This window comes from Lissotriton helveticus, chromosome 2_1, assembly GCF_964261635.1.
Source record: "Lissotriton helveticus chromosome 2_1, aLisHel1.1, whole genome shotgun sequence".
NCBI classification, from domain to species: domain Eukaryota; kingdom Metazoa; phylum Chordata; class Amphibia; order Caudata; family Salamandridae; genus Lissotriton; species Lissotriton helveticus.
This window is the reverse complement of record NC_136059.1, coordinates 443552402-443579889: the sequence shown is the minus strand read 5'-3', so window position 1 is coordinate 443579889 and position 27488 is coordinate 443552402. Positions and strand designations below refer to the sequence as shown.

The 27488-nt window shown below is 44.3% G+C and overlaps 1 protein-coding gene across 5 annotated transcripts in view; it reads left to right on the top strand.

Moving 5' to 3' along the window:
* The window catches only part of ARL15 (ARF like GTPase 15), a 1581679-nt gene that overhangs the window by 1316363 nt on the left and 237828 nt on the right, over positions 1–27488 (top strand). For 3 of the 5 annotated variants that reach the window (XM_078675071.1, XM_078675072.1, XM_078675070.1), the window contains one exon: positions 15491–16660. The exons of the other annotated variants lie outside the window; for them this stretch is intronic. In XM_078675071.1, coding sequence (XP_078531197.1) covers positions 15491–15742 — 252 coding nt within the window. In that variant the 3' untranslated portion in view covers positions 15743–16660. Of the gene's footprint in view, positions 1–15490; positions 16661–27488 lie in introns of those variants that run through there. 5 annotated transcript variants of the gene reach the window in all.

Here is a 27488-nt window from a genome sequence, read left to right as displayed (position 1 = left end):
CACGTTGCCCATGTGAAGGTTCCTCGCCCCAGACCGATCTGCACATTTTATGTTTTTGCAAATGGTATTGTGATCATCATGAGAGATTTTTTATTCCAGTTATGTGTAAGCTTAATTTCAGGCAATGTCGCCCAGCCCTATACTTTTTACTAATGTTGCCCGACCCTTTAACATGCTTTTGTGTCGCCTCTTATCTATGTTTGTCTTGAAAACCAGGAAAATGCAAATTTGTTGAGAGTTTTTAACAATTGATTTGTAGCTTTTAATTGTGATGTATATATGAACTTTTATGATTAATACTGTATTAATCAAATAAAGTAATCGAATCGGGTCAGTTTTCACTGTAAAAATGTGGTGTGTCGACGTTGCGTTTTTGCCCGTTTCCTGTCGCTGACACTAGGCCTACCAACACAAGAGAGGTATCATTTTTATGGGAAGTCTTTGGGGAATGCGGGGTGAGTGGAATTTGGTGGATCCACGCAGATTCCAGAACTTTCCATCACAGAAATGTGAGGAAAATGTGGTTTGTTTCCTTTACAAAGATTGAGGTTTGCAAGGGATTCTGGGTAACAGAACCTGGTGAGAGCCACTAAAGTCACCCCATCCTGGATTCCTCTGGGTGTCTAGCTTTAAAAAATTTATAGGTTTGCTAGGTTTCCTTAGGTGCTGGCTGAGCTAGGGTTCAAAATCCACAGCTAGGCACTTTGCAAACAAAGGGTCTGTTTTCACTGTAAAAATGTGGTGTGTCCACGTTGCGTTTTGGGCCAATTTCCTGTCGCAGGCTCTAGGCCTACCCACACAGTTGAGGTACCATTTTTATCGGGAGACTTAGGGGCACACAGAATTGTAGAGCAACTGTTATAACCTATTGACTTTTGATGCATTTCTGTCTTCCAAATGTAAGACAATGTGTAAACAAGAAGTCACTTTGAAAAAGGTCCTATAATTCACATGCGAGTATGGGTACCCACAATTTCGGACATGTGCAAATAGCTACTGTTTCTAAACTCTATATTTTGTTTCCATTTAAGAAATACATAGGTGTCTTTGATACCTAGTTTTCACTCTTTATATTTTACCAAATGAATTGCTAAATGCCCGTTACACAGTGAAAAACCATTGAAAGACGCTGTAACGTTATTGGCTCTGGGTTACTAGGGTTCTTGGTGAACCTACAAGTCCTATATAGCCCTACAACCAGAAGGGTCCATTGCTTGTAACGGTATATTGCTTTCAAACATCTGACATACTTAGAAGATGTTACAGGTGAAAACGTTGGCACAAATGGCTGTGTTTTTTCAACTCATTTTCAATTTTTCTTCAACTGTTAGTTTCTATTGAAAACAAACCTTGAAGGATCTACACAAATAACCCCTTGCTGAGTTCAGAATTGTATCTACTTTTCAGAAGTGTATAGCTTTCCTAGATCCATTATTGCTTTCACACCCATTTCAACTAATAACTAGAAGGAGGTTAAAAGCACAAAAGTAGCAAAAATAAGCTATTTCCCGGAAAAATTGCAAAACTGGGTCAAAAATGTTCGTTTTCTGACAAAGGTCTGCCTGTCCCTGAAAACAGGGAAGGTGGTGCTTTCAGCAGCACAAACCCTTTGTTGATATCATTTGCAAGGAAAAAAGCAGACACGGTCTTCTGCAGCACTTTTTCCCCATTTAAAAATAAAATTGTTGCTGTATTTTGGCTAATTTCTGGGTCCCCTCCAGGGGAGTCCACAAACCCTGGGTACCTTTACAATCCACATGCTGTTGGAAGAGGACGCAAATATGGCGTGGATACCTCAGGTGGACACAAAGTTACAGAGGCCTAAGCGCAAACTATCCCAAATAGCCAAAAAAGGCTTAGCACGGGGGGGGCTAGCAGCGAAGGGGTTCATATTTTTAACAATAAAAACCCTGCACAAGGCACTTTGTGGTATCCTCCTCCACTTGCAACAGTGCTTTGATACCTTCCAGAACCTAAAGGTTGTAAGCTACACAAACCTGACTGCTGTAGGAATAGCAAAACTGGCTTGTGTAGGTCTGCTTAGTACAGGGTCCAATTGCATTTTTGGATTGTGTTCATGATGGCCTTTCGCAGGAGGGCATTAAAGGTTTCTGAGCAACCCCTGCCATGTCTCTGAATCCTCTTGAAGATTGTCAACTCGTCTGGTATGTGTCATGCGGAGTTCTTCAGCCACCCTCCATTCTCCCACACCCAGCAGCCAGCTATTTACTGTTTGAGTTTTACGACTGAGCCAATGTATTGCTAGTCTGTTTTTTTTTTTAGCTAATAACATTTTTTTTAAATATATCTTGGGGCTGTACTTAATAAACGTTCTCGCAGGGTCACATTAGCTACTTCTGTATCCCTTTTCTATACTGTCTGCGACCTATTCCCAGAACGCCCGTATTTTTGGACATATCCTGGTCCAGGTCAAGTGTAGGTAATTGACCTGAGTCTGTCTGCTGACACTTTGGGTACTCTCGAACTTTGTTAGGTCGATTTTACCTGGCATTGCAGGTGTAATACATGTCATATGCAGCAAGTTAAAATTAATTAAACGGAATTGGGTATTACAAATCACTGTATGTGTGAGGGCTTCCTCCCACTGTTTAGCTATTTGGTCTGTGCCACAGTGCTTTCCATTTCATTCTTGCCTTCAATGGGTCCTTTTTATTGTCTTTCCTAACTGCTATGTACATTCTTATAATCTCCTCTTTTCCCTGGTCCGTTTCCGAAAGGAGGTCCATTGTGAGCGATCTGTATAGGCAGTCTTAATCTCTATCCCAAAGTTGACTGGAAACTTTACATATCACATAGTCGTGCAGATATTCACCCGCCCCTAGACTGAAGCTTTCCATTGCATTGTGTAGTGTGAGTATACCATCTACGTTGAATAAATCCATCGCCTTTCTAAACCCCCCATCTTTTCATTGTGTCATGTCCATGCTTCCCTCTACTTGTTGGAATTCAGATATTTCCCATATTGGAAGGTTTTGTGAATATGGAAATCTCTTCACCCATCTAGTGAGGAACATGCGCATGCCCGAAACACAATCTGTGCTGTACGTGGGACACCATTTCCTGTTCGACCTCTGACTTATAGCCTAGTTACCACTGTGTTTTCAGAGTTCCCTCCAACAGATAAACATCTGTGATGTGATCCCTGTCATAACAGGGGTCCTAATCATTATTCAAAGTTAGAATGACCTCTTTGATAAACATATACCTAGGATAAACCTCCACATATGTTTGATCAAATAGTCACCCTCTGTCTTAAAATTCTCTCCCCTCCTCCTTTGTTGAACTCCAAGAATCCAAATCCTCCTCACTACATATTGTGTGGAGCAGTGGTAAAAGATTGCAATGCATGTTGGGCCTGCTTTTATATTTTGCACCTGGGTACCATTTGTTTCGTATTGATGGCATTACGGATATACAAAATGCTCGTTATTTAAGCAAAATTTCCTATTTGTTCATGCTTTGTACATAAAAATAGGTATTCACTATTTGGCAATCACATTTAGCAATTCAGTATTTTCTAGAAAGAAATCGCAAAATATTTAGTACGATGTGCAATTTGCAGAAATACGCCACTAGCGATTCTTTGTAAATTAGAATGCCGCATATAGTGGTTGCTAACCAGTTTGACAAGTTAGCAACTTGATATTTTCTCATACATCAGGCCCAAAGAGAGCATCAGAGGTATAAGAATTGCAATAAAATGAAAGCATGGATCATCATGTGCTCAGGTGCAATAACAGTTGTAGTGACTGGGGGTGTCCAGCATAGGTCCAGTTCTGCCGGGATCATGATAGATTTTCACAAACTATGTACATGGGAGACAAGGATCATAAAGCACCTGTAATACTTTAAGCTGCAGATAGTCTGGGGCAGATTTATGTTAACTGGCGCATCCCCAGGGATGCGCCAGTTAATGTGCGCCACAGTGCGCCACTGCTCCGCCACCCATGGTGCGCCGCATTTACAATGCGGCGCACCATGGTGCAAGGCAGTGAAGATGCGTGACGCATCTCTCGGCGCACGGGCGGCGCATTGCAGGAGTCATGTCGCAAGTGCGACAAGACTCCTGCAATGCACAGGGGCCACCTCTTCAATGTATGGTGCGTCACCCTTACGCCTGCTTCAAGCAGGCGTAAGGAATTGACGTAGAAAGTAACTGAGTGAAATCTCATAGATTTCACTCAGTCACTTTTAGGAGGCGTTCCTGTGCAGGAACGCCCCCCCCCCCTGCGCAGGAACGCCTCCTTATGGCGCAGGGGTTTCCAACGTGACGCATCTCCTAGATGCGTCGCGTTGTAAATAGGGCGCATTGTTTGCGCCGCCGTTGCGTCACATTACGTGACGCAATTGCGGGGCAAGGAGGCGCAAGAGCCTCATAAATCTGCCCCTAAGTATTTTCCATGCAGAAAATAAACATGTTGTTGGCTAATACAAGCCAGTGGGTCGTTGATGCTCACAGTGAAGGAGTAACATCAACTTCACCTGTGCCAAAGAAAAGGCAGTGAAATAAAACAGCAGTTTGAGTCAAACGTGTAGGTTTTTTTATGTATCATTTAGACGTAGACGTCTCAGTAAAGTTTGTCTCAGTTGTAGGTGGTCTCTGCAGAGTCAGTGTCGGGTAGTTATATTTACTAATCACAAATGCAGAGTATGCTGGCTCCGTTTAACAACGTTAGACAACACTGAATCACAAAGCAGAAGTTTCCAGAACCAATTTGACACGGGTTTTTCCGTAAATGCGTTTGTCTCCCAAGAGAATCATTTTGTTGAACACACAAGAAGCAGATGATGTTTTGTTTTCTTATGTATTTACGTAATTATCATTTTCATATCATAATACGTCTGGGTGGTCTGAGCCTGAAAATGTGATTTGTTAAGAGAAGTTACAGGTTTCAGTTGTAATCACTGAGCCATAAATATTCTCAAATACATTTCTATTGTATTTCATGCCTTGTGTGACGCTAAGGGGGCTGGGCTTGAAAATTAGCTTGACTCTCCAGTTAGTAGTCCTTATATTGGTTAGAAATTGCATTGACTTTAATGCAGTGTTCTGTTGGTATTTAAAACTAAACATTTAAAATGTTATGCCAGAAAAAGTGTGCTGCTTTCTCCCAACCCCTCTTCTTGCAGATTCTTGAGCTGTTACTCCATACCAGAAAGGGAGCAAAGCCGTCTTCATAGTATAAAAAAGGCAATTTACAAGATTGGGCCCATGCACAGGTACACCCAAATCCTGTTTCCCAACACAACTGACTTCCCTAGAGGTCAGTACGTTTTCATAGCTGGAGAAGATGATTAATTTGTGTACAATTCACATGGTTCTTTGGGTAGCTAATTAATATATGTAATGGGCTGAAGTTTTGCCTTGTCCAAGTGAACTTAATTCCTAGGCACATGCATTTGTATCAAGTAAACATATTGAAAGTATGACAGTCCTTCAAGTTGCTTTTCTCAGGAGGTCTAGTAATCGGTGCCCTATCGCGTGATGTGCTCTTGTTTGTTTGAGTTGAGTTCGGCAGTTCTTCTCCAGAGCCAAGTCATTTGCCAGTTTGAGATGCCTTGTTTTTCTTCTCCATATCCTTTTATAATCCATAGATGTGCACCTAAGTGCTTTGTGTCCAATGGAGTTCAGTTCACTTCAAGTGCAGTCCTATCAAGCCGTAAGAATCAGGGGAGTAACACAGGCCCACGCGGTGCGGGGGGCCCCTAGCTCCAAGAGGCCCCCTCGGCACTGAACTCTGGCCGGGAGAGCTCCTGATTGAGCCCGGAGGGGGCCCCCCTAAGTACCTTGTAGGGAGGCCCCCTCACTTTTTGTTACGCCAGTGGTAAGAATCAGCAGAGGAATTCAACTTTATTCTCTCACTTCTTCTAAAGTCTGCCCTTAACATGAATGAGCAACGAGCCAAGAGAGGGAAAAATATGGGGGATGGAGTGAGAGAAAGAGAGAAACATTGAAGGCAGCTACCACCAGCCGTAGAACAAAATGTAGAGTGAAGGTACCCTAGCTTAAGAGGCATAAACAATGCAATTTAGGAAATGTTAGACACAAAATATTGCACACAAATATTAAACATCAAACCCACAGACCTTCCTCCTTGTTTCAGACTTGAGACTTTGATTATCTCCCTGGAAGACCTGGATATATTCTAGGTAACAAAAATAAAGGAAGTCTGAAAAAATCCAAAACGGCAGAATACCAAACATAGATGACATACAAGTATAGCATAGGCTAGCTTAGGGAAGGAACTGAAGGACACCAAAGAAGAGAAATAATAATAAAGTATAGCAACATAGAAATGGGTGCAAACTAGATCATAAGCTGAAAGGAGTCTTTTTTCAGTTTTAAAAACAAGTTTATTTAGAAGATAATAAAGCATAGGGCTGAAAAACAATAAAGTGCAAGTCAATAAACACTTAGTTATACATAACTAAGCAATACAGGTCATCTATGAAAGAGAAACATTGTACATGGTCTAAAACAAGAAAAGATGTTTATACAAGCATAAAAAAAGAAAATACAAGTGCATTACATATACGTTTACATATTGAACTAAATTGATAAGCAATATATTTAATTATTAAAGCAGCAGAAAAGGATGATTGGGTATTAAATGCGCTGAGTTGTAATTAGTAAATTTCACAATATCAGGATGCTCATAGGGATAAGGGTGATGTCCATCCAACCATCACCTAATATGTAGACCAAGTCCACACAATTAATGCCAAATTTGTTGTATCCCGAGCAATATAGGTCCAAAGTATTAGGTAAAGTCCAAAATAAGTGTGTCAACAAGTGTACGTTTTTTTGTTATTTTATTTCTCAAACAGCATTCTCTCAAACAGCTTTCAATTGGATCCTAGCTAACACGTCTTATCTAGTACTTAACGCCTCGCGGCCCCCGCTTCTCGGAAGCCGCTCGCAGGCGTGGATAGTGGCTGACTTTTCCTTTTCCTATTTGCACGGACCAACGGAGGCTGATTTGGAACTCTTGCTGATCGAGGGGCAGAGCACTTCACGAACACCGACAGGTACGGGACTGCGAGGACCACCGGGCCTTGCGTACCATCATCGGCCGCAGCTGGGGACTCTTCCCGCACCCTCCCCCCTCTATGGCCAAAAGATCGTCTCTGGGTGCTGTAGCAAATGCTAGAACACCTGACAGATGGCTGGTTCCTGAAGATGCCGATATAACCTTACCTAATTTGCCAAACTCTGGGACTAGTGACACATCCAATAGAGATTCTCTTCTGGCTATCCCCGAGTTTACAGCAATACCTAGTGCCTCTCCCAAGTCATTAGTTGACAGACGGGATAAGTCTAACGACCGCCAGCATAGAGGGAACCGGGAGGGGGCAGTGCCAAAAAGGAAGCGTGGGCCACAAGCATCTGGGGGGAAAAAGGCGAAGGTTGCCAAACACTTAAGCCACCCAGTTAACAAGACTGGGGACACTAGTAAGGAGCTAGCTCCCGTCACTTTTAATTCCACCCTTCCCCCGGCCCCAAATCCATTTACGGTGCCTATAAGTAATACCAACTCCAGTGGCCTACCGGCCCCCGCCGCAGGTACTTCAAATTCCAATCTAGTCACCCTACTTAAGTCCTTGCTTAGCCCAATAGAAGTAAGGCTCACCCAAATCGAAGCAAGGCTGACAAAAGTAGAAGCAATTACTGGGGCTGCTGTAGATGACATAAAAACTGTTAGACCCACTCAGGGGAGCCCGGATAGGAACAAGGGAGTCACCTCTATAGTTAATATTCCCATAACTAATGCCCCTTCTATGCTAACTTCCTCCTCCACCGTGACGGGCATTTTGAACAAGAATTTCATTCCCCCTCCTGTCAGTGCTCTTACGGTGACTAACAAGGCTATCACGCCCGGTGGCTGCCAAATACAAGATGGTACAACTTTGACTAAAACCTTGCAATTGACCTGCCCCCCCCAATGCGGCCCCTCTAGTGGTGGTTTTAACAGGTGTCCCGGAGCTTGTTTCTCCTACTAGAGAGTCATTCGCTTCATTGAAAAACAAAGTTGTATGTTGGTTGAATAAGTACAGACCCCTCCTCCACAATTCTCTAGTGAAATTCTACTGGTAAGGAGGGTGCCCTGGGTGGGCAGGACTAAGAAAAACATTAGTGGTGACTGTGTCCTGGTAAACTTCAGGGACCCAAGGACGGTCTCCCATATTTGTAACTGGCCAACTGCTAACCCCGAGACGCTAATTCACGCTACACTATTGTCTGCTTTTTATCCCTCTGATACAGTGTGCTCAAGGGGGGGACGCGATGACGGCTGGACTAGAGTGGTTCCTAGGGAGCAGCATAGGGGGGATTGGAATGAATATCATAATGCCCATTGGGCTACCCAATTCCTGGACTATAATAGGTTCAACTGCCTGGATTCGGTAGACTGACAACAAATAGAGAGGGGGCTAGCAGGGGGACGTCATGTAAGTAATGGATTAGTCAGGAACTTAACTTATGTTAGGAGGATTACCTGCCCTTTGGGGGAAATAGGGTCTCAGGAACTTATCCCCAAGGAGGTCAGTTACCCAAGGTCTCTTGAATGCTCTTATGGTATAAGTGATGGTGACTATGTATCCGTAGGTTTAAACACCTTAAATATTTTCTTGCCGAGCACTCTGATAGGAGACACACTCCCCTTGAATAGGAATATCACGTCTGTTCCTAACTCTGGTTCCTTGTCTATCCTGTCCTGGAACATTGCAGGTCTACGTAGCAAAATGGCATGTCCTGATTGGGGTTAATTTATAGATAAAAGAGATGTGTGCCTGTTCCAGGAAACCTGGGCCAGGGATGATGTATTACGCAGTGGATTTGCCACATACTCTGTCCCTGCTAAGTGGGGGGGATGGGGCGCCCGTCCCGGGGATTAACTATTTGGGTGGGTTCCCATCTGGGGTGCAAGGCTAGCACATTGAATACGCCATATGAGGACATTCAATGTGTCCTTTTAGAGTGGCCGAACAATGCTAAACTAGCTCTGGTAAATGTGTATTCCAGACCTGTGAATCCAACAAAGGAGTCGCGAACTATTGTTGAGCTTTACTCATTCCTTAGCTCCATCCCACAAGGTGTCCTGCTCATGGTTGGGGGCGACTTAAACTCCCATTTTGAGCCGCTTCCGTCTTTGATGGACGGAGCGTCCATGGAAGAGGATGACCAGTGGGAAATTCCACCGGTAGCGGGCCCATCACCCAGGGCTGGGACTCCATTAGCGGTTCAAATTATGGCTCTGACTCTTAATTTTTCTATCAGGGCATGTAATGGACGCTCAAAATCAGATATTCCACCCAAACCCACATTTAATAGATTAGGGCATGAGTCACGTCTGGACTACATTTTTGTTGAGACGCATGCATGGGACAAGGTCAACGACTTTGTGGTTGCTGAAAGAACTGAGAGCGACCATAATGCGTTGATCTTGGAATTTTCTATGCCAGGGGTACCTAAAACTGATCAGACGGCTAACACCCATTCCAAGGCGCTCTTATCTAACGACAGAAGAAGGGTCAGATGGGCGAAAATAGTAGAAAATCCTGAAGACATGGCTGAGCTTTTTGCCCAGATTGTCCCGGTACTTGAAGCCATGGCTACTCTAATCTTCCAAACCCACCACACTGATACCTATAAAGAACTGGGGAACCTCTACTCGGAATTGACACATAAAGTGGCGGAGGTGCTAAACCCCACAGTGCCCAAACGGCCATCTAAGGGGAACAGAGCGTCTTGGTTCAATTCGGCCTGTAGGAAGGCAAAACTAGACCTCCTGGTGGCCATAAAACAACACAGTAATAGGGCACTGATCAAAGTAAAGAGAATTGAGTATAAACGACTAACTCAGTGCGCAAAGATGGAATGGGACCAAAATAACTGGACCAATATGTTAGGGGCCTTAAAATCCAGAGACTTACGGAAATTCTGGCTGATTGTAAAAACAGGGTCTGGGGATCCACCACCGGCAGTTGAAGCTAACATTGCTCCCATTGTGTGGGAGGATCATTTTCGTGCTCTATATGAAAGAGCCAACATTGATCTAGATGGGGCAGTAGAGGGTGCTTTTCCTTGTTTTACTTCCCAGTATGACCAGGACGATTTCTTGGAGGAGGAGGTTACCGCAGTAATCTCGAAACTCGCAGCAGAAAAGGCACCAGGCTTGGATAAACTCCCTGGAGATCTTTTCAAATATGAACCCAAGGTATGGGTCCCTTATCTGGCGGTCATTTTCAATGCAGTTCTGGGGGGGATGCCAGTGCCCGGTACTTGGCTGGGGGCAAAGATTGTCCCCATCTTTAAAAAGGGTTCACCTCTGCTTCTGGCCAACTACCGGCCTATCAGCCTCATAGATGTACCGCAAAAGAATTTTGCGAGGCTGATCTTAAACCGCCTATTGGACTGGATTGAAGAGCATGCAGCTCTGAGCCCGTACCAGGCAGGCTTCAGGAAAAATATATCAACCATGGACCAGATTTTTCGTTTGACCCTGCAATGTGGGAAAACGGTGAAGATTGAAGGGGGTAGCGTTTATACCGTGTTTGTAGACCTCCGTGCGGCCTTCGATCTAGTCCCGCGGGGAAACTGTGGTCTGTACTGTCTGACCTGGGCATCCCTCCCTACCTCTTAAACATAATCAGGCGGCTCCATGCTGATAATTTTGCACAGGTGAGGTGCGGCAAGAACGGCGCACTTTCAAATAGATTCCACAGCTGCGGCCGATAATGGTACGCAAGGCCCGCTGGTCCTCGCAGTCCCGTACCTGTCGGTGTTCGTGAAGTGCTCTGCCCCTCGATCAGCAAGAGTTCCAAATCAGCCTCCGTTGGTCCGTGCAAATAGGAAAAGGAAAAGTCAGCCACTATCCACGCCTGCGAGCGGCTCCCGCGAAGCGAAGGCCGCGAGGCGTTAAGTACTAGAGGGGGGAGGGTGCGGGAAGAGTCCCCAGCTGCGGCTGATGATGGTACGCAAGGCCCGCTAGTCCTCGCAGTCCCGTACCTGTCGGTGTTCGTGAAGTGCTCTGCCCCTCGATCAGCAAGAGTTCCAAATCAGCCTCCGTTGGTCCGTGAAAATAGGAAAAGGAAAAGTCAGCCACTATCCACGCCTGCAAGCGGCTCCCGCGAAGCGGGGGCCGCGCGGCGTTAAGTACTAGAGGGGGGAGGGTGCGGGAAGAGTCCTCCTGGCCCTGCAGTTACTTACTCCAGGGCACTTCCACTACAGTTCCCTCGAACAGATAGTGGGGGTGGGACTAAGGCTCAGGATTCTGACGAATGGGGATTCCTGGGATGGAGCTCCCTGGTCCGCTCCCATCTACATCAATTCACGCCCCCCAATACTAGATATTAATTGATAATAACTTATACATGTTTTGTTAAGTTGTGGCGTATTGTTGTAAAGCAAAGCACTCATACACCCTTCAGGGTTTCATGATGCTAGAGGGTGGTGAGCCCTGTCTCCTTGCGGCTGATAGAGAAAGCAAAAATACTGAGGTTAACAGGGTTTTATGAAAATGACTAAAGTGTCTATTATTTGGGTAAGCGGAAGAGAGGAAGGTATGTAATTCCAGGGTGTGGATTTTAGGACTAAAAAGCTTCACCCTCATAGTCTGCTGTGGCAGGTTCAGTGTTTTTGAGAGCAGACCCTGAACTGATGGAATACCATTAGCTGGTGGCCTATCTGCCACAGCACCGCTGCTTTACAGTGTTGTCCTATGAATTGATGGCTCTACAGTGTTGTCCTATGTATGGCGAGCTGATGTAACCTGCCTGGATCTACGGACCCAGGTAGGAAAATCAACAGTGACACCGTCCCCTCCAAACCTCATACCCCATGATGTTTTGTTACAATAAAATGAACCGTGGTGAGGGTGTTTTATTTGTGTTTAACAAAAACAATTGTGAGTGGGCCACCATAGAATGGCAGCCATCCGGCATCGAGATTTTTTGCTGACAGTTTTCCTGTTGTCTTGATAGGAGCATGTTTGCTCAAACTTCCCTGCTGTAACTCTTAAGTTTGAAGGATGCCGAACCTCTGACGGCTTCGCAGTTTGGATGCTCATATTCCTAACTAAATATGACCCCATGTAATTATCTTTTTAACAAAACGATTCCATTAAATTTAGGAACTAAAGTGATCATTAAGGATCTGCCAGGGAACCTCCTGGTCCGCAGTGGCCTTGGCATGCACACCCATGGCAGGGGGCCAGCTGTAATATTTAGAGATCCGCCACCTCTCTGACAGGGTCTGTGTGCCTGCAGTACACACACCAGTGAGGTGGGTGCAATACAGGTACAGCTGAATGCTGAGCATGCACTACCGGTTTTTTGGCCTGCTCAGGATTGTTTTCTGTTTTTTGTAAAACTCTCAAAGTAGGAAGCTTTTTTGAAAGTTTGTTTTCTCTACATGGGTCTGCCATGCATACCATGGCGTGTCCAGCTTGGGAAAAAAGAGCTCCATTGGTCCTGTGGTGGATGGGATACCAGTTGAAGAGCTCCAATGGACAGACCAAGCTGAGATTCCAAGGTTGGTCAAATGAGGCATGGCACCCTTGAGTTTGGAGGGATGAGGGCTCTACTAATGTATGGTAGAGTTCTTGCTTCACCACCCTCTACATGTGGCCCCAAGTATGTTCTACTTGTCGTGAGACAGACATACCATTTTAGGCCTATCAGGAAGCAGATATTCCAGTTTTATCAACTGGAAAATGTTCCATGCTTAGCTTGCCACGTATCTTGCTTAGCTTGATAAATTGACCTTGCTTAGCTTTCCACATATCTAATTATCCACTCAATTGCTGACATGATTTTGTTGAGCTCCATAAACATTAGCCTTCATCTCCTACATGAAAGTGTAAAAGTTTAAATATCCTTTGAACATTGCACCAAAGTGTTTACTGTGTTTTTTAATGTAAACGTGCATTGACTGTTCAGGCGTTCTTACATGTCAAGTGTTGGAATATATTGTAAGTAACTGCTGAATCTGTTTTTTGAATTATTTGTTTCAGTAGCCAGGGATGAGTCTACATATCCCTAGATATTTAAATGTAATAGTTTGGCCTCAATCCCAGCATGTAAACTTAATGTTTTGGAACCTTTCAAATGTCTAAACTAGCTGTAATGGCTTTCTTTGAACCAAGGTCCAAAATGTTTATTCCCCCTAGTTTATAAGATTGCACAATAGCCTATTGCTGCGTATGAGTGCAGTAGGACTAACCAATGATGTAATCATGCACAATAAAAAATAAATAACTAAATGATTTGATTAATGTTGCTTTCGTCGTTAAACATGGAGCTTGAGACTCTGGAGAGAGGGTGGGTTGATGTTCTTTGCTTAATTTGAGGCCATCAGAGACTTCAGTCATTCAAATGTATTAAGAACAGTCCCTGAATTGTTATGCTCCCTACTATGATGCTTACCATTAGATTAGTGAATGGTTTTTAGAATATAGCCTTCCTTGCCTTTCTGTGAGTACGTCAAACATCCAATGTGGCATGCAGATGCTGTGAACAGTTATGGAGGGAAATGCTTTGAAATGTTAATTTAGTGATCTGAGAGGAATTCACCTACTGTGGCGATTTTGTAAAGGCAATAAAACAATTACTATGTTTCTGCCAGGTCAGTTGAATAGTAACAATTAATGTATAGATTTTGTGTAGCACAAAGCTATACCATAAGCCGTTTAAGGGCTGTGGGGCATATTCTCAGGAACGTGTGATAATCACCGCAAAATTAGCTTAATGCAACTTTGCACATCGCAGTCTATAGTGACAACATAACACTTCTGTTAACGTTGTATTCCCAATCCGGTGGCACCATGCAATAGTTTCAGGATAACGCGGCAAATGACCGCGTAAAATTCAATGCAACGCCGAAAAAAAAAAAACACGAACGCGAAAAAAGTTGCAACGCCCCAAATCGCGATACAAAAATCAGCGACAATTTGCGACAGGCATTCAATTCCCATGCGTCATGCAGGAATATGCACTATAAAAGCAACAAAAAAAACACATCAAAACCAAATCAAACTGCGTAGCACCATGGATGCACCCGGACCGAGTGCAGAGGACAACCCGAACCCCACAAGCCCCACGGAGGACCAGCCAGGAACACCGTGTTTGGGGAAGGGCAAGGAGAAGAGGAAAAGGAAGTCGGGGTTCAGTCCGTAGGAAGACCGGATCATCGTCACGGAGGTGATGGAACACCACCAACAACTGTCTGTCACCTCCACTGCATCATTGGCAACACAAACGGAAATATGGCAGTCCATCGTGAACAACGTGAATACAGTCGGAGTGTTGAGGAGGTCAATGGAGGAGGTCAAGAGGCGCTGGCATGATGTGCAAAGCCAAACCATACAGAAACTTGTTGCCAACAGGAAGGCAGCAAAGGCGACTAGAGGTGGGAGTCCTGCGCCACAGGAGGAGCTGGATGAGCTGGAGGAAATGGTGGCCACAGTTAGCAGTGTGAAGACGGTGCAAGGAGTGGGGAATCCAGACACAGTTCGATATGACCTGACCCAACAGCAACAGGGTGAGTAACGACCAGTGACTGGGGGGACGGAGGGAGATAAGCACAATGGCACACATGCACAATTATGTGTAGCACACGCATAATGAATGTGGAATATGTCCCTGATACCCTTGGCACACTGCAGCACACATAGAAACACCAAGTAGGCCCCTGTCCACTATGTGCACAAAGGGGTCCCCCCCTCCCTAGCACCAATCCCACAACCTACCCATGCACATACATGTGCTGAATCCAGAAAAGCAGCGGCTCTGTGAGCCATACTGAAAATGCAAGTGACACTGCATGACCGATAGCATGGCTGCAGCCAAAATACATGACATGGTGCACGATACAACACTGAGGTGACCCAGTGTGGATCACATCCTCCAAGTAGCAGGTCACACCCTGACACATCCACGTGCACATACAACCCCTGACGTCAACAATACATATGCAGACAAACAATGCACAAGCGTACAAAGTAAACCGTCCAAGAGCACAAATGGCCCAAGTCGCCAACATCTCAGCACCCGAAAAGCACGCAAGTCAAAGGCACACCGTCTCAAAGGGATAAGGGTCCGCTAAATTAGAAACTGCAGGAGCCACTCTCCCACAATTCAGCACACACACATAGCAATTACAGCACATCAACATTGACGACAATGTGGTACAAAGTGCAACACTTACATCACGGGATAGAGGACACAACTGGTGCCGCTTGTGTGTAGAAACTGGCCAATCACCTCTGGCATTGCAGGAAACTGTGAGATGATAATGTACGAGTGCAACCTCACATCTGTGATGTCGAAATGTCCACTGTCTCCCATCAAATAGCCAGTTTCTCCAAAACATAGACAATCTACATTGTCATGCTGTCTGTCTGGAAACATGATTAATGCATCAACATACATGGTATACACTGTTAACCTGCATCTCCCCTTTACATTGCAGAGGGACAATCAACACCTGCAGAGCAGACCAGACATCTCTTCAGTGATGATGAAGAGGACCCCCTGGCCATCCTCCGACACCCTCCAACAGCTCATAGACAGCCTCAACACCCCACCTCCAGAAGCAGGTCAGCCCAGCTGCATCAAGGTGACCCCACCCCCTGCACAGACCACACAGCAGGAAATACACACCACCACAGCTGGCTACAGGACCTCTGCGACCAACACATGGCATTCCAATGCCGTGTGTTAGGGTGCCAAGAGAAGATGGCTGATCAGCTGCAGGTGGGGTTCGACCTCATGGCAGCCAAACTAGATGGCATACGTGGGTGTCTAAGTACCATCCAGGACCACATACAGTCCCTAATGGACACTCACTGGCCGTTCCATGCTCCCCAACATTACTTGGCTGACATCACTTGGGCCATTACTCAGATACAAGAACTGTCTAGTCAGACAGGCTCCAGCGATGACCGCACAAAGTTGGCACAGATGCGGAGGACAATGGAGACCATGGAGCCGATGCAGGCTGGAAGTATGGCTGTCACGGCGGAACACCAGCGTGATGTAGCTAAGATCTTCCATGCCCTGCAGATCCTCACTCATCTTGCCATTGCTGTAACAGAGCCTGTCCCAGATGACTGCTGCAGGAACTTCGACTCAAACATCTCGGCCCCCTAATGTGTCATTGGCACACAGTGATGCTGCCCTACCACCTTCGCCCCCTGATGTGTCAGTGGCACACAGTGATGCACCCATAACACCACCACACACACCTGACACACCAGACACAGAAGACATATTAGAGGAGTAAGATGTGGATGGTAATGTTTGTGTGAGGAAGAAGGTAGTAGCATCCATCTCCGCTATATGGCCTGTCCCTGCCTGGTTCAGCCCTATGCATCATGCCCTGGAACAACACCTCCCACTGTCCCCCGAAACACTGTGACATTCACCTGGACCCCCGGCATGGACTGCCATATCTGCTCTGGTTACCAATGACACAGCAATCCGGCTACGGACTGAACTCTTCCTCTTCCGATTAACTTTTCATTCCCCCAAGGACTCTGGTTGGCCCTCCACCTGGCAACCATGTAATGTGAGCTTGGCATGGCCATGTACTGCTCCAGCTTCGACACTCCACAGAAGGTGAATAAAACATTCCAAATCACACAGATGTGCCATGTCTATGTTCACTCACGTATAAAAGTATGGATGAATGTAGGGACAGTGATTGCACTAAAAGGCACACCCTGGTAAATGACATCAATGCAAATGTTTGACCCTGACCCACATGGCCAATTAGATGACTGTGAAGGTGTGATCTAGCTGTGGCCTCATTGCACATGAACAAGAATCTTGCAACCCTCCAACGTAGCCCCACGTCCATGTGTTAAATAGGGCTGTGTGTAAAAATGTCAAATTCGGAAGAAGGCCTGAAGTAGTATCCCCCATCAACGGTGAAAACAGAACATCTCTTCACATACCTACTCACACACATCTGTGTGAACACAGCCTGTGTTGATGGATCACATTGATCCACATGGCAAGAAGTTGGACACCATATGCACATTGCTGAAGACACTTAAGAGCACAGGTCTTGCAGCAACTATCTCAACCACAATGACTGGCTCACAGAGGTGGAGCTGTCAATAGGGACTCACCCCCAATGGAAATGTGTCAGTCAGTCCCTCCCGGTGTACGGACAGTGCTCATTGAGGCACATGATTTGTCATTCTAATCAACAGTCATCACAGTTGAACACTAGTGAAGTTGCTTAGACTTTATTAGCATGTGCGTGTCAGTACGGGCAAGGCAAGGGCCACAACATGCAGACCAATGCTTAAGACACTTACAGGCAGCATCAGAACATGTCTAGGTGCAAGAAATGGGGAGGCAAAAATGAACACAAATCATTACAGATGGCAACACGCTCTGCACAACTTGCCTTGCTGGACAAGTCATGTGCTGTTTGGCATCTGCTCATTGCCCCAGCTGCAACCTAACTTATTCCAGGTCCGCAACTGAAGCGACTTCCAAGCTTCATCTGGGCCTTCATGTTCTCCTTGATTCCGCCTGAATGAGTATACGAGGCACTATAATAATTCGGGCTTGTATTAAACCCGTCCTGATGATGATCCTAGCATTGTTTCAAAAGGATGAAAACGTCTTCGCCTTGTTTGAACAGCATGCACATTAACCCAATGTGATAAAACAAGTGCATTGGCTGTTTTTTCTAAAGCTTGCCCCAATTATTTGTATTTTTTACTAGCTACTTTGTCTTGCCTGAAATGTTTTTGTTCAAATGTAATTGTTTTGTGTATGTGCAGGACGCAGGATTGTGTCCCACTGTATTGTGCTCCTATTCGTTTTTGCATTTATAATTTATTAAATTGACTGTCCGGCTGGACATCTTCAATATAGCACTGACTCAAGTCTATATTAATCACAGCCCTATTGTTTCTTTTAAGGACCATTTGTTTCGTATAATACTGACACCCTAGGTCCTTATCTACCTTGTGGGTTCTCTTGTTTGTCTTAAATTAAGTGATCCCAACAGATGCAGCATTCGTGCACAGTACAGTTCCACATGACAGGGGTTGTGCATGTGCCCGGGATGGCCTGCCATTGCGTTTGTTGGTCTCGTACAACCAGTACTCTCCTGACCTGCGGCAGTTATGTGGATGATATGCCACAGCTCGGAGCAATGAGTCGTATGTGTGTGCGACAATTAGACGTATGGGTTGTTTTTTACTTATGTGTAAAGGGCATCCCATGCAGGAGTACCTCAAGCAGGGACAACCGTGTGTGGGGTGTGGACACGTTGGTCTTTCATTAGCGCAGTTCGTGGTGTGGGAGTCGTCAAAATCTGGTAAGGTATCTCTCTCAGGGGATGCCAGCTGCATTCAAGACCAAGGTTGGAGGTTCAGATGTCCTTCGCCTTATGTATTGAGACAAAGGAGCTTTCTTATCTAATGTTAGTCTGACTACTGCTTGCATTTCTGAAATGTGATGTGGCCTTTGCGCTGCAATTGATGCCAGGCCTTAGACTTATGGTGCACCAATAGCGATACACACGCAACAGTTGGCATGTATGAGCCAAGAGCCCGATTGGCCTTGCGCTCCTTGTGGAATCTCTCTGTTTCTCTCTCTCTTACCCCCTTTCTTTCTCTCTCTCGTTCTCTCTCCCTCTCTTTCTCTCTCCCTCTCTCTCTCTCTCACTCTCACTCTCACTCTCTTTCTCTCTCACTCTCCCTCTCTTTCTCTCTCTCCCTGTCCCTCTCTCTCTCCCTCTCTTTCTCTCTCGTTCTCTTTCCCTTACTCTCTCTCTCCCTCTCATTCCCTCTCTTTCTCTCTCCCTCTCTCCCCCTCTCACTCGCTCTCTCTTCCTCTCTTTCTCTCTCTCCCTTTCTCTCTTTCTCTCTCTCTCTCCCTCTGTCCTTTGATGAGTGCATGACATACCTTCTTATCTTGTATTTTGTCTTGCTGGCTGTGACTTACAGATTGTCCAGGAATGACCCGCCATGACTCTTTCAAATAGTTGTTTAGAGTCAAATTTGATTATAATATTTTGTTTGGACTTTCAATGGTGAATGAATGATTCAATCTTTTTCTGACCACACATGAATGTTATTTGTTGTAATTGTGCGACATCAGGCGAATGGTTTTGTTCATGATTTCATTAAGTTGATGTTCAATATCTCGGTCAGGGGTGGTGGGGGGTGCCCGGGGTAGGGCCCGGAGGGGGGGGTTCTTGGCTAGTGGCGGTGGGTGTTGTGGCCCTCTTGGGGCTCCGAGCTGCATGATCAGTAGCTCCATGGCATCTTTTGTTCTTCAGGTGTGACTCTGGGATGGGCTCCCTTTTTTGGTGCAGGTTGTCGTCCGACTTAACACCAGGTGAGAGCAGGTGTTAAATCCCTGCTGCTAACGCGCCTTATCGCCTGTTTTGTGCTCTTATCGCAGATCTGGCTGGTTGTTGAGAATGTTGTGATGTGGTGTTGTTGCTGCTTTTTGCACGGGAACGCCTACTCTGCATATCATTAGCGCTAGTTGCCGGGGTCATCTGTGGCGATGTTTTTTGCGGCTGCTATCGCAGGTAAACTGGTGATATGGACTGTTATCACCAGCTTGTGAATGGGGCGATACATTTATCGCGACTTTGGCTACGATAAAGTGCCGATACATCAGCGATAAGTCCTTGAGAATATGCCCCTATGTGTATAAGTGTGGCAAGGAATTGTTAAAGCATTTTTATTGTCTCGAAATATGCAAAATGTGCACATTTCCTATGAACACTATTTCTAAATGTTTTTTCATGTTTTTGTTTTATGATGCATAGAGTCGTAACCAAATAACTGATGAGATTGCACCACAAATTAATTTACTAGGTCATTCAGATGAGTAAATAATGCTATGAATAGTTATCCCACATTTTCGTATGGAACTCTATTGTTATAAAATGGATGTAGTTTTTAGGGTTCTATTCAATTTCTGCTTATTTCTCCCTCCCAGTCAGTGTCCTGCTGCAAAGCCGTCTTTCCCCTCTTTTCGCGGAGCATCAAGTTAATGACGTCAATCCAACAGTGATGTACACTTTTAAGAAAGTGTGTATTGCGAATAAGGCTTCCATGGTGTACCCAAAGTATCGTTTTCAAGGACTTCTACTGGAAGTTCTGCTAGAGATCTTGTGTTAGTTCTATGAGCCATTGTTTAAGACATTTTTAATTTGTATTATACATCTCCTGAGTACAGTTGCTGAGGAAGCAAGCAGAGATTTCTCTTACTGTAAGAGATGAGTTAGTGCTCAATAATTGCGTAGTTTTTAATTATTAGTCATTGTTTCTGATTTGCCAAATGCCACTATAACCTTACCCTGCTGAATTTACTATTAATAACTTATGTGATTTTCCTATAAATCCTCTGGGATTCTGTTTCGTGGGATTTTCGTGGGATTACTTTGCCGTTTTCCTTGTAGGCTACCCTCTATGCTGTTGGTGCTCTTCATGAGTTTGACACTTGGCAGTTTTGCCTAGATTATGCCTAGCTTGGATGTTATGATTTTGCACTTATTCTATACTTCTGTAACTTGGGACTTCATGGTGTTCATGTATTTCTTTCTCTGTACCTCATTCATATTATTCTGTAAGAAATACCATTATTGCTCTATGTTTGATCTAGAACTCAGTCCTTTATGCGCCCTATATTATATTCTGTGTAAATCTGCCCAATTTTGGTTTTCTGTTGAGGAGTGTAGTCGCCAGTCGCTAGAGGAATCAAATATTGGGGTTCGGCTTCCACAGTAACATTATAAAATTGGGTGCTAAAAGCGCAAGAGGATGGAAGGATTAACAGAGAGTCCTCTTCCCAATTCAGCCTTTGGAAAAATGAACTTTGTCATTTCTTGTTGGTGGAGCGTGAGGTACTGCAGATGTGTTTTTCCCTTTTTGAAGAGGATCAGGCCTGATCTGCTGTGAGAATCAATTCCTGATTCTGGGTGTGCAGCTTGAGAAGGCTAATCTGCTGCCTTTTCCTGATTGGCACATGTTAAATTCCAGTCTTTCGGGATATGCAAAGTTGCCCTTCTCAGAAAGTAAACTTTTATGCTGGGCAGGTCATGAATCATGTCTGAAAGGTGATGTGGGCATGCAGAATCAGCCTTCATGGGACCTTAATTATAGAGGTGATTTGATAGTGCCAGTAGAATAGCGAGGGTTTCATGAAAGCACGTAAAGTGGATCTCCCTACAAACTTATTGGGTAGTAAAAGGCGCCCACAATTGGGTGCAGTGAGGCTTTTCCCCTTTTGGCCCAGACATCACTGCACCTGCTTCACAAATGACTGCTATGTGTGTATAACCATCTGTGGCACGCAGGATTATTTTCAGTGGAGGGAGTTGAGCTCAGGGACACTGGTTAGTATGGCATTACCAGCATCCAGGTAGGAAAGAGCGGCAAACTAAATGTTCACGGTTACAAAATTCAGTATAGTTAAATCTTATTAACTCAGCTATAGTCACTTACTAGTAAGAACAACAGACTAGAAACTGTACATTATACATGTGCACCCAATTACAACGACAGCCTTGAGGAGTTATCAAGCAATTGTGCATTTTTAAGCAAAATACTTAAGAACATCTACAACTTGAAATCTACACCAAACGTTTGTCGGTGTTGGATTTGTCAAGTAATCCCAGCTTGCTGCACATTAGTGTGTATAGTGACCATGAACTTCGCTGGATGAAGAACGTTAATTGGATCTCTAACACCAGCAGTTTATTTACACACTGTGAGAAGGTCTGTTCTCTGTGAAAAGTCTGTGAGAATTTTTGGAAACATAAAAATTCGGTTTGCCTGTTTTTTTTTAGAGCAGCTGATTTCAGGATCTCGTCTAGATATTCCAAATCCCTCAATATTATAATCGGACCCCATGCCTCGTTGGCCTCTCAATACCTTTGAGCCAGAAGTATGTAGGTCTTTCCGATATCACTCATGCCTTCTGTCCTCAGTTGTACCCTCTCTGTTGAGAGGATCAGTATCCGACATCTTTAAGGAAGCTAAGGGTGTTTTGTTGGACGTACATGAAGAACTTTCCAGGTGCCCAGTTTTGACTTACATGCGACAAATGTGTGCTTCATTTCAGTTTTGAAAATGTGTAACCTCTGCTCTTTCAGAAATGTTCTTTTTTGAATTTCAGATCTTGGTTCTCCCTCCATGGAAGGCTCTACTTTCTGCAGTTCTGAAAAGATTGCTACCAATTATCTTCACGTTTACCAACAGCTACAGTACATTATGATGTAGGGGAGTTCATGTATTGCATCAATATATTTTTGCTCTTGCAATTTGAGCTCTGGATCACGAATGGCTTATTCTGCAATCTTTTGTATGGCAATCTCTGCTTCTGGCCTACGCTCTAAATAAATCTCTTGAATTTTAAAGTAGATTGAGGGTTTCTTTTTCCCTTTGAGGTTGATGTTAGGCATATTTTCTGTTTCTGATCAAGTATACCCCAACCTTCAACCCAACCTGTAACATTGGCCTATCAAGATTTAATCCAAGGGTTGAACTAACATTCACCTCATATAGACCGATATCCTGGTAGTCAAGAATATAAATATGTGCCTTTCGGCAACTCTGTTTGAATATTAGAGGTTACCAGGTCTGCAACTGTGTCAGTGTATTTGCCTTGCTGTGTTCTCCCTTCCACATTTTCATGAGCATGGTGGGCAGCCCCAGTTAATCTGCTCCTTTCCTACATCAACCATTCACATTTTATTTGCATTAATTGCAAAGTAATTTGTGGAAACTTCCTGACCTGTTTAGCTAGGGCTGTGGCTTCCCTCTGCTCCCTAACCTGCTGTACCATTATCCAGAAACTGGCAAGAGCAGAAACCCCAGAGAAACTTCCCAAAGTAGCTCAATGTCAGGTCTGCAGACTGCCAGGGTTGGCTTGCTTCACCCTGTGTAATCTTGCACTCATGTCCGTGTATGGTTCCATTCTGAGCTGTGTACTGGGCAAAAAATGGAGTTCATGACCTGAGCCTAAAATGTCTAAAGCAGTTTTAGTAGTATTCTTAAACTTGGCATCATGCATTCTATCTGATGCCCAATTCCTTGTTTGTAATGGGTCGTTGTTCTGCTAAGTCTAATTTAATTTTTGGCCTAAATTAACCTCTGAGGTTTTTATGCACACAATGAACTATTATTCTAGTAATAGTTTTCCACTTTATGGCCAATTACTTCATCCTCAAGTTCTCATCATCATCACCATCTACGGCATCACTCAAGTCTCGTCCCTCAGCCCTACTATGTGCTCTGTTCAACGTCGTCAAAACTCATGGACGAAACATCATATCCTACATCGACGACACCCAGCTCATGCTCTCACTATCAGAAGACACATCCACCACACTGACCAACTTCCACAGATGCATGACGAGCATCGCCAAATGGATGAAAGATAACTGGCTAAAACTCAACACAGACAAGACAGAAGTACTGATCTTGGGGAACCAAACCTCCCCGTGGGACCATCATATCCCGCTCTGACCGACCACGCCGGCAACCTTGGCATCGTCCCATGGACAGCAAGCTCACCATGAAAAGACAGATCAACACAGTCTCATCCCCCTTCTTCCTCACCCTTCACATACTCCGTATTAAGTGGCTCCCCACCGACACTAGATGGACTGTCACCCAAGCCCTTGCCACTAGCCACAGACTACGGCAACGCACTCTACATAGGAATCACTTCGCACCTTCTCAAGAGACTGCAGACCATGCAGAGTTCAGCGGCCAGACTCATCTTAGACCTTCCAAAGCGACCCACATCACCCTCCCCGCCCATCTCAGGAAGCTCTACTGGTTCCCCATTTAGAAGATATGTCAGTTCAAGATGTTGATCCACACCTACAGGCCCTATGCAACCAAGGACCAGGATGCATAAACCACCGCCTGAACTTCCACCTTCCCTCCAGACACCTGTGCTCTGCCACCCTCTGCCTCACTCACACCCCCGCATCCACCACAGCAACAGTTGAGTACGTTCCTTCTACATCGCTACAAAGTCCTGGAACAACCTCCCTCTTCACCTTTGGGCCTCATCCTCTCTGCTGTAATTCAGGAAAGTGCTCAAGACCTAGCTGTTCAACTGAGCCCGCCCCGGCAGCAGTGTTCTTAGCACCTGGATACCCTCACGGGTGATTAGCCACGCTCTACAAATCCTGTTTCTTTGATTGATTTATCCTTCTAGACTGTTCTAATTCCTTTCATAGGAGTTTCTATATATGCATACAATACAGAAGAAGGATTCTTCATCCATTGATTGTAATATTTAAAGTTAAACAAACTTCTTTCCATGCTCCTTCTGGAGGCAAGATTTACTGATAATGATTGTCTTGTCACTCAATGTCCCAAAAAGGACTGGGACACCAGCTCATGCATAATGCTTATCAGAGTCCCCATACCTTCCTTCAGGTGTACAGATCCTCTCTTATACGTTATGCAAGAGCACAGGTCATCTGTGTTTTGCTTAAGAGGAAGTCCACCACTTAATTCAATTTAATTTAAAACAGCATTTATTGAGTGCATCTAAGGCATCCCAGCGCTAGCAGCAAGAGAGGGAAGAGCTAGATGGTTTATAAAGAGGCATTTTGAAACAGCCATATTTTGAGGAGCTTTCGAAGGGAGATGTCCAGGCTTTGACCGAAGATGTACTGGAAGAGTATTCCAGAGTCTGGCTACATTGTACGTGAAGGACTTCCAGACTTAGTAATTCAGTCCATCTGTTGATCCTTAACAGGAAGGTGCTCACTGGTCTCTGTTAGTACTACTTTTACTCACACTTAATTTAATAGTTAACAAGCTTCCAAATCAGGTCACAAAAATAGGGTCCGATTCTGATCTCAGTCGGAAGGGCTCCGAATTTTGGTTCTACCTACACCGATTCGTAGCCCTTGTTTCTGACCGACTCGTTCCAAATTCTGAACGACCAAGTACAATGCCTGGAAACCCTTAGCGCTGACCGAGTCGGTTCCGGAAGGCATACGGAGAGATGGAGCCCTCCGCAGCCAAATCATACAGCTCTCTGAAGTAGGTTTTCCAAGCGAGTAAGTACGATGAACGATTCGGATAGCCTTTACGATTCGTTTTGCTCGTATCGAAAAAGCTGCCAGAATCTGTCTTTGGGGGCGGGTAACAGGCCCCCCTTTACCCGGGGCTCACTGAATTGTGCCTGTGAGAGTACCCATGGGTCCCCCCTTTCAGACCATGCACAGTGTGGCACGCACCAAGGTGCACCCGCCACAGGGTGCACGATGATCCCCAATCACCCATTTTGTCAATGGGAGCCTGTGTACACGTTCGGTATCCAGGCTCCCATTGAAGTCGATGAGTGTCCAACCGAATCATATCCGGATGCATTCAAATGCATCGTACTTGTTCGGTCAGACTCCCCTGTCATGAGTCGTACAGAAAGCATTCCGGACACGAGTCGTTCGGTTTGCTTTCTGAACAAGATCGGAATCGGGCCCTTAGTGTAAGAAGTACAGTTCAGAAATGATTGGCAGCACCCTGAGATTTTTTGTGTCTTCCTTGCATATGAAGTGCTACCTTCATGTTTTTCACTGCATCCTGAACTTTAACCTTCACTCAAATATTATTTGCAGCATCTACATGTTAAGCAGTACAATAATGTCAAAGTAGGAGGAGGACTAAGGGGAAATAATACCCACACATTGATATTATTGGTATACCCCATGTATATTAAGAATCCTTTTATTGCTACTGACAATACCATGGAATAAAAATAAGTATCCTTATTCTGCTACCAGCAACCTGGGCCTTTAAGACTTTTATATTATACGAAGCACTACTGTATATTATGCTGCACAGTGACGTTACTGGTAACTTGCTGTTATATAGAGCAGCATGCTGATGCCACTGCTTGCCTTATTGCTTCATGAGATCCATGCACCAAATCTACTAACTAAACTATTTTTCAGTCGCAAACCTTGCAGTTTGTTAAAATCCCAGGTTCGGGGGTGAATGGGCACGGGCATACTGCTGTCTCTTGCTGAACACCATGATGACATTCGCAGCCAATTGCAAGGGGTCGCACATGCTTTCTGCTTAATTAATGTTTGCTAAGCTAGTCGTTTTGTGACCCCTAAGGAATGTGCAATTTGTTATGCGACCTATTAGTACATAAGCTGTAGTGAAAATTGTATAGAGAATCCCAACTTAGTCAGTGTGCAAATTGCACATCCAGACCTGCAAATGGGACCCCCATATATTATTTGTATTGCATGGAGTATGACTTCACCTCCTATTATACTTAATTTCACCTACTTCTATTAGTGGGGCAAGGAAATCAAGTTAGTTTAATGTGTCCTATTTCATGTCCTTTTTCAACTTAAATATGGAAAGTAAATTGCATTTCATTCACTTTAAAGATGAAAAGTAAATATTTTCTTACATTAAATTAGCTCTTTAAAAAAATATATTTTTTATTGAGATTCACAAAATTGCAATGCCACTATATTAATTAAAAAGATTCATTCACCAACAATAAACACGCCTATAAAACACATTTCCTAGAAACCCATCCAGGATCAAGAAAAGACGACATACATAAACCTCCACATAAGATAAATACAAAGAATTACGTCTAGACAGCTTCCTTTCTAAATAAGCCGTCGAAAGTACTTAAAGAGCTGAGTGTGCAAAGAAGCGATAAGACATGATCCAATCTTCTAGACTGACATTAAATTCGTTCTGTGTCACTGTGACTACCTTTTTTTGTACCACTGTGTCTATATGTATGGGAGCTGGTATCAGCCGAACTCGATCAATAAGCATGTTGTATTTTTTTCTCTATCAAACATACTGATTGCTTCTGCATCGTGAAAGTGACCATCACAATTAATGTTCAGTTATTCGGTTGCATACCAGCACGAATAAAACCAGGAACAAAGAGCAGTTTTAAAAAAATGTACTGGCGCTAATAGTACTATTTTGGCTCAGTATTACTAACTATACTACTACCCATATTATGACTACTTACTATCTCAGCAGTACTATCAGTAATGCTACCGGATCTACTAATATTAGTAATGCACCAAGTACTGCTACTATTACATCTAAAATTCCTACTGTTACTATTGTTTCTATTCCTACGGCAGGAAGAACTGCTCCTAGCACTAATCCAGTAAATACCACTGTTTTTAGCTAATGTTGTGCAGCATACATACTGTCGCTGCTTCTGGAAGTATTATTGGAACTGCAACCATAAATAATTAGGCTGTTAATATTGCTCTGGGTCCTACTAATAACACTGCTGCAAGTACTTCTGTGACAATAGCGCCCAGAGCTCTTCTCTTTCTATGTGTATTAGTCCTACTTCTAGTGCTGCAGTTATTGATTATATTAAAGCACATAAGTAGCTGCGCCACTACTAATATTTCCATTACCGTTTTGCTACTGTTTCTGGTACTAATGGATGTA